This window comes from Sinocyclocheilus rhinocerous, unplaced genomic scaffold (genome assembly GCF_001515625.1).
Source record: "Sinocyclocheilus rhinocerous isolate Xijiao unplaced genomic scaffold, SAMN03320098_v1.1 scaffold681, whole genome shotgun sequence".
NCBI classification, from domain to species: domain Eukaryota; kingdom Metazoa; phylum Chordata; class Actinopteri; order Cypriniformes; family Cyprinidae; genus Sinocyclocheilus; species Sinocyclocheilus rhinocerous.
In genome coordinates, this window is record NW_015641029.1 from 700,404 (window position 1) to 708,984 (window position 8,581).

General features: G+C 36.3%; 1 protein-coding gene across 1 annotated transcript in view; it reads right to left on the bottom strand.

Moving 5' to 3' along the window:
* Positions 1-8,392, bottom strand: part of LOC107754134 (melatonin receptor type 1A-A) — a 60,456-nt gene extending 52,064 nt beyond the window's left edge. Inside the window, exon 1 of the mRNA XM_016570456.1 lies at positions 8,009-8,392. Coding sequence (XP_016425942.1) covers positions 8,009-8,192 — 184 coding nt within the window. The 5' untranslated portion in view covers positions 8,193-8,392. The remainder of the gene's footprint in view (positions 1-8,008) is intronic.
* Positions 8,393-8,581: the final 189 nt, after the last annotated feature.

The following is an 8,581-nucleotide window of genomic DNA, read 5'->3' on the forward strand; positions in this document are numbered from 1 at the left end:
CGTTCGGCACGCTGCATTGAGCAGCCGCGTTCAGTTTTTAATTGTAGTGTCTGTTCTTTTACTGAACTAAAAGATTTTTATTTCTATAAAAAATCAAAACGACGGTGGGGGTCGGTGATGCGGTGGGCAAGTGACGTAACCGGTGTTGCGGCTTTACACCGTTATAACCGTTAGCACCGTCTATCGCGGCAAGCCTACTGGAACCATGCCCTGTGGTCTGATGAGACCAAGATAAACTTATTTGGTTCAGATGGTGTCAAGCGTGTGTGGCGGCAACCAGGTGAGGAGTACAAAGACAAGTGTTTCTTGCCTACAGTCAAGCATGGTGGTGGGAGTGTCATAGTCTGGGCTGCATGAGTGCTGCCGGCACTGAGTGGCAACCTGTGAAGCTCTGGTGAACTCCATGCCAAGAGGGTTAAGGTAGTGCTGGAAAATAATGGTGGCCACACAAAATATTGACACTTTGGGCCCAATTTGGACATTTTCACTTATGGGTGTACTCACTTTTGTGGCCAGCGGTTTAGACATTAATGGCTGTGTGTTGAGTTATTTTGAGGGGACAGCAAATTTACACTGTTATACAAGCTGTACACTCACTACTTTACATTGTAGCAAAGTGTCATTTCTTCAGTGTTGTCACATGAAAAGATATAATAAAATATTTACAAAAATGTGAGGGGTGTACTCACTTCTGTGAGATACTGTATATCAGGCTTAATGGTGAATGCAGTGGGAGAACACTGTCAACAACTCAAGCAGAAATTAAGCTTAGCTAATACAGCACATCTAGTAAACCAGTCATCATAAATTTACAATACAATTCAGTTATCAAACACACACACACACACACACACACACAGATGTTGGTTTCTGTGAATTATGTGGACTTTCCATAGACTTCTATTACTTTTATACTGGCCAAACGATATTTTTTTATCTCCTAACCCTAAACCTACCCTTACAGAACGCCTGTTTGCATTGTTACACTTTCAGATAAACATAATTTACTATTTTTAATAATTTTTTCCCTTGTGGGGACCGGCATTGTCAAAAATTTCAGGTTTTACATTTTGGTCCCTACAATGTAGTATAAACAATAACACACACACACACACAAAAACAAGCTCAATACATTGAAAATCACTATATATTGGCACCATACGAGTTATGTGTTGTTAAAGTAACACTCATTGTGTCAGATTGACTTCATTTTAGTATTTTATTCATATTAATTTTACTTTTTTAACAGAGTTTAAACAGGAGTGTAGAAATTACTTCTAAAAGTGTGGGGGGGACACATTTAAAATCTCATCAGCCCCACTTCTCGCGTCACTTTACTATACAATACAGTTTTAGATGGCTTTTTAAGAAGATACATGCATATGGGATATAATTTGAAAGAATAACAACTAAATCTCTAATAAGCATCAGTCAATCAAATATTTCTTATAATATAACCTAAAATGCAGTTGCTACCATACATGAATAAATATTTTTCATATTAAACAGAACAAATTATTTAGAGAACTGCTGGTGGTGATATTTGAGACATTTGTGGTGGTGATGCTTGGGTCATTCAGTGTTTCTGTAAAAAAGCCTAATGAGGTTTAAGATTAACAACATGCTACAAATTCATCACTCATATATACACTGAAGGTCTCTGGGCTGCAGCAATTGAAACAATTTTTTTAAAGAAATTAATACTTTTATTCATCAAGGATGCAATAAAATGGTCAAAACTGTCAGTAAGGACATTTATGATGTTACAAAAGATTTCTATTTCAAAACAAATGCTATTCCTTTTAACTTTCTATTCACCAAAAAAATACTGATTTATTTAAAAATGTGTCCATTGCAACTTTCTGTATTGCTTTCCAATATATAGATGTGTGTGTGTGTGTGTGTGTGTGTGTGTGTGTGTGTGTGTGTGTGACCCTGGACCACAAAACCAGTCTTAAGTAGCACTGGTATATTTGTAGCAATAGCCAAAAATACATTGTATGGATCAAAATTATAGATTTTTCTTTTATGCCAAAAATCATTAGGATATTATGTAAAGATATGTTCCATGAAGATAATTTGTAAATTTCCTACCAAAAATAAATCAAAACTTAATTTTTGATTAGTAATATGCAATGCTAAGGACCTCATTTAGACAGCTTTAAAGGCGATTTTCTCAATATTTTAATTTTTTTTGCACCCTCAGATTCCAGATGTTCAAATAGTTGTATCTCAGCCAAATATTGTCATATCCTAACAAACCATACATTAATGGAAAGCTTATTTAGTCAGCTTTAAGAGGATGTATAAATCTCAATTTTTTTAAAAATTACCCTTATGACTGGTTTTGTGGTCCATATATATACCAAAAGTGATACTTGAGGCCCACTTAGTGGAACCATTCACTCATATACCTAATCTTTAGACTGTCTGCAAAACTACAAGCACATTACATGCTTTAAACTCTGTTTGATATTGTAAAACAAACTTTTTGCAAAACTCTAAACATGGTTCTCTATATACTATATATACATTGTATGTGTATATGCATGTATGTGCGAGTGCTATGACAAACTCCACTGCACTCTGAACAAGCAAAAGATACACAATACATAGTTTGGTGTGTATGTGGCTAATTATTTTATGTTTGTGTGTAGAGTTACTACGCAAAAATACAATTTTTAGAAAAATTAAAATAGTTTTCAAAGAAGCGTTTGCTTTTGCAAGATGTGTGTGACGTTTTGCATGTTGTGTGTGTTTTGTGGTTTTGTGTGTAGAGTTTTGAGAAATGGAGCCATAGTTTCAAAAACTGTGAGTAAGCATTTTGAAAAAACTATAAGCACAACAGCTGTTTAAGGAATGTTTCTTCAGCACAAAATCAGCATATTACAATCATTTATGGGGAAAAAAACATGTGACACTGAAGACTGGAGTAATGGCTGCTGAAATTTCAGCTAATTTAGAAAACATTTATTTTAAATTAATAATATTAAATTAATATTATTTCATTATATTGCTGTTTTTACTGCATTTTTATCAAATTAATGCAGCATTGATGAGCCTAAGAGACGTTTTTCAAAAACATTAAAAAATCTTACTGACTCAACCCCATTTATATTATGTATATGACAAATAAATAAATAAATAATATGATTTCTTTGCTTTCATTGCATTAAAAACATTGACTCACTCAACAGAGGTAAACGTGTGTTTGTGAACAGCAGCACCAATTGAACAAATACCACTATAGTGTAAACCTGAGCTGTGTGCTAAAGCCTGTGGGTTGCATACAGTAAGAGCTCTCTGCAACTACACACACCACACACATCCTCTTCTGACCTAAAAACAAGGCTCTGGTCGCCCGCTACACGTACAATGACTCGAGAGAGAGAGAGAGAGAGAGAGAGAGAGAGACGTCCCAGATTATGAGTGAGCACTGCAATCACACAGGCCGCGGGACAGCACTCCTCCCCCAGCACACACTGTCACTCATTCATCTGGCACTGGAGGACAGCCATATGTCCAGCAGTTGTGGTGGCTGCTTCGATCTTTCTGAATTTCAAGAAGGGACTTTGTGATTGGAAGCCTCAGCTGTCTCTGTGGTAATTGTTCATTTTGTGTGTGTGTGTGTGTGTGTGTGCGCGTTTTTGTGACAAATGAGGACATAAATTTGTATAATGACAAGGGTATGACATAGGTATTACAAGGAGAAGGTGACTTTTCAGGACATTACCCCATGTCCCCACTTTTCAAAACGCATATAAATCACACAGAATGGAGTGTATTGAAAATCTGAAATAGCACAGTTTCCTGTGAGGGGTAGGTTTAGGGGTAGGGTTGGTGTAGGGCAATAGCACATACAGTTTGTACAGTATAAAAACCATTACGCCTATGGGATGTCCCCACTTTTCACAAAAACAAACCTGTGTGTGTGTGTGTGTGTGTGTGTGTGTGTGCGTTTTGTGCATTTCTTCAGATGTCAAGCCAGTCCAGCAGGTGCAGAGTGGCCAGGGGAGTCCACTGTAAAATTGTGTCCCTGTTTTGTCCTGCTCTGTTTGCCTCTGGGCTGCAGGACAAAAACCAGGTGTGACTCCAACATAAAGTAGCACCTTTAAGTGAGACAATCCACACTAAATGAAAACAGTGACTGCCATCTATAAATGTGTTGTCAGATTTATCTATCAAACAAAACAAAAAAAGTCAAGTAGGGAGCTAATGTGACGTTTTTAGTGTCTTTAAAAAAAAAATTTTTTTTAAAAAGACATGGGCTCTATTTGACAAACTACACTAATTCTACTATGTATAAAGTGCTCAAGTACTCAGAAACTTAAGATTTGCTTTAAACATATAGGGTCATTGACAATCAATCAATCAAACAATCAATCAATCAATCAACCAACCAAACAATATGGTACTGAAAAGGAATAACATCAGTCGCTCTTCTAAACTCTCATGTTATGTTTTGTCATAAATTGACTAAATTAAATTGCTTTAATTGCAAACTGAAAAGTCAAAGAGGGTGTATAAGATACAGGTGTTCCAAATAAGCTAACTGCATCTTTATAATGTAAATGGTTCTTTTTTTTTTTTAATAAACACTTTTTATTTTAATTAATGTTTGATGAATTGGCCTTACTAATTAAATAACTGTTGATCATAAAAGACTAATATGGATTAGACATTTTCTAGCATCCATTCAACAATAACTAAAGTTTTTGTGAGGATGTTTCTTTAATCTTATCATGGTCTCTTACTTGATCTTATATTTTCCCTAATGAAAAACTTTGCAATCTCTCTGACACTCTCTTAGATGAGCAACTATCTGGTCTTCCACTCTCTGTCTCAAGGGCTTCCTATCATTACCAAGGAGTCAATAACACTCTTCCTACCCACCTGACAAAAAGTTCAAATTCAGATACATGATACTGCTTTTAAATACCAAGAAATTATCATATCAGTTTGCATTTGATTTACTGACCTCTTAAAATATGTAGGTTATCACTACTAATCCAGGTTCATCACTGGATTCTTGTAAAATAGCATCTGTGGATGGCTTCTCAAACAGTAAATTATTTACAGTTATTAATAAATAACTTCCAGATTTGCAACAGATTATCCCAAATAACTCAAGAAGTAAATATAAATGCAATAACAAATATGTGCATTTGCTGTGAAACAATGTCTGTGGCACAAGGGTTTATCAGTGTCATATTATGCATTGTGTAAGCACGTGTATATTTGATTCGTTTGATTGTTGTGGATTAAAATTGAATAGAGGATTAAAACTGTCATTCCAAATGAATGAAAGCATGAATCACATGTTCCCTTTGGCGAACTAGAGACGCACATTCGACAAGAGCGGTCAGCGCAAAGGCGCACGGGAACTGACAGTGGGGAGCGCTTGAACTTGACATTGGAATAGAAACAGCCTCCACCTGCACGCGAGCAGGACAAACTTGAGCGCGCAGATATTCGTTGCGCTCTTTCCATAAACTTTCCTACGTCCCAACACATATTTAATGAGCACCTTGGAAAAATGTCAAGATCCACAATGTGGGTCAAAGCTTAATTAAATTGAGTCCGCTGTATTTCTAACGAGTCTATTTGAGTCACGTTTTCCAGTAGGCCTACTTATCTGCTAATATTCAGATTTTGGACAGGTTTTCTGTTCGTGTGTTATTTTCCCACTCTGTGATTGACAGTACAAGAAACACAATCCCATGGCACATCATACTGATGTGGACAGATGAATGCCAAAATAAACTGCCATATATACGACACAGCACGTCAATCAAATCCAACGAACGTGTTCATTTTCCCTTATAGAACCAAACAGCCTCTCTGTGTTCAGATCAGAGTTTAAAGCTCGGATATGTGCCTAGAAAATCTCACAGGATGAAACAGCAAAAAAGAGGGAAGACCCAAAACACAGCTGCTGACAGGTACACAGATATGGAGTCCCCAAAATAATTCATTTAACTCGTTCTTCGGCACTGAATATTTTCCAGGGACACACACACACACAAAATGTATATATATAGTTTGTACTGACCAAAAAATATGTTTACGATCATTTCAACAGTTATTTGTAATGTCTATTATATGGAAAACCATGGAATTAAAAGCATCATAAATACTAAATAGACCAAAATCTGGGATTCAGTTACTGATTCTGAATGGTTATATATATATATATATATATATATATATTAAAAAAATAAAATAAAATAAAAATCAGTTTTTATGTGGACAAGCATGTACACAGGGAGAATCACTAGACTGGAGCAACCAGTTTGGGGTTATGTCCCTTGCTGAAGGTTCAGTGATGATGGCCCTTGGATTGCCTTCTGTGGGGTTCAAACCTGCAACCTTTCACTGACCATCTCTCTTTTTTTTTTTCTTTTTTTTTAACAACTGTGCCACACCACCTACAACTTTGATGACTTTCCAAAAATGAACTGAAAAATGAAAAAAAAAAAAATAATGAAATTGACAAAGCATGAAGAAGTGTTGCTAAACTTGCCCACTGCTGTTAGAAGAAATGGTTTTGAAAATAAAATATATAATAACCTTTGTCAGACATGCTGCTGACAGGTACACAGATATGGAGTCCCCAAAATAATTCATTTAACTCGTTCTTCGGCACTGAATATTTTCCAGGGACACACACACACACAAAATGTATATATATAGTTTGTACTGACCAAAAAATATGTTTACGATCATTTCAACAGTTATTTGTAATGTCTATTATATGGAAAACCATGGAATTAAAAGCATCATAAATACTAAATAGACCAAAATCTGGGATTCAGTTACTGATTCTGAATGGTTATATATATATATATATATATATATATATTAAAAAAATAAAATAAAATAAAAATCAGTTTTTATGTGGACAAGCATGTACACAGGGAGAATCACTAGACTGGAGCAACCAGTTTGGGGTTATGTCCCTTGCTGAAGGTTCAGTGATGATGGCCCTTGGATTGCCTTCTGTGGGGTTCAAACCTGCAACCTTTCACTGACCATCTCTCTTTTTTTTTTTCTTTTTTTTTAACAACTGTGCCACACCACCTACAACTTTGATGGCTTTCCAAAAATGAACTGAAAAATGAAAAAAAAAAAAATAATGAAATTGACAAAGCATGAAGAAGTGTTGCTAAACTTGCCCACTGCTGTTAGAAGAAATGGTTTTGAAAATAAAATATATAATAACCTTTGTCAGACATGATCTGAAAGGCACTCAAATGTGATGGAGATTGGGCAAAATGTGAAATCTGAAATGTAGCTACTGAAATCATATCTTATTGTTTTGCAATTGTACAGTAGCCCACATTTGTGTTACAATAGACATCAGACTCTACCATTTATTAAATTGTGACTTATCTTACTAATGGCACCTCTCAAGTTCATTTTCAAACAGGAGTGATGTAACTTTAATAACAAAATTCATCCACAAAACATGATGTCCATTGTCCATATTACATTTTATAGTCATAAAAGTATTAACCAGGTGTGTTTACAAGTTATTCAACAATTAGATGTTAAGTGCATGTCGTTAATTGGTACTATATATTTATAATTACACTTTAACATGAACTCTGGAATGTAGTGTAGAATCAACCAAATCAACGTTTTATTTGCTAAACAATGTTTATTTTCTAGTTGGTATTCCTGTTCATTATAATGGTACTTTTGCAAATAGTCTTGCGTAAAAACACGCACACATTTAAAGTTTAAAGTGCAATTTGGTTGTATTTGAATCTAATTCTTCTGTATATTAACGTTATCAGGAAACGCTGGTGTACAGATTTCGACACAACGCCTGCGATGCGATTTCAGGCAAACATGAAACGTGCGCGTATATAAGAGATGCTTGCGCGCTCTCCTTTCTGATTCCTGCCTGTCAGTGTTGTTGTTTGGTGTATCCTCTTGTCTTAACGCCTCAAACGCAGCATTTTAGCAGTTAATGTGAAATATATGTGACGCGCGTGTCACTCACCTGCGTTCCGAAGTTTCTTGTTTCTGTAGACGGAGAAAATCACCAGCAGGTTTCCTAAAATATCCACCACTATAGTGAATATGAGGAAACACCCGAGAGTTGTAGTGACCCAGGGCGGCCGGTGAAGTGCTTGCTCGCTAGGGTCCAGTGCAGAGCTGTTCAGAGAACTCCCATTCATAAACATTGTATATATTCATGAAACTTTTCTCAATCAACAAAATAAACCGTGCAGTTCAGGTGGCGCGCGTCTCTCCGGTGGGATGTCATCTCTTCGTGAGGTCTGGATAAGTTGCGCGCCCCGCACAACTTTCCTCGGTTCTCTCGTCGGGGCTTTCGTGTGTCGGGGTCTGCACTTTTATGGCTATGTGTGCACCCATCACAATGTTGCTACATGACATCCACGGGCAACTTCAAAGCTCCTGTGAACATGCGAATAACTGCAGCGTTGTGTGTGTTTCCACCCTGTGGTCGTCATCGGTAATGTTGCCTTCATTCACCCATTTCATCAGTATGAGACCCTTTATCATCCCCTCATTCATTATTATTTATCTGAACTAAAAGAAGCTTTAATTC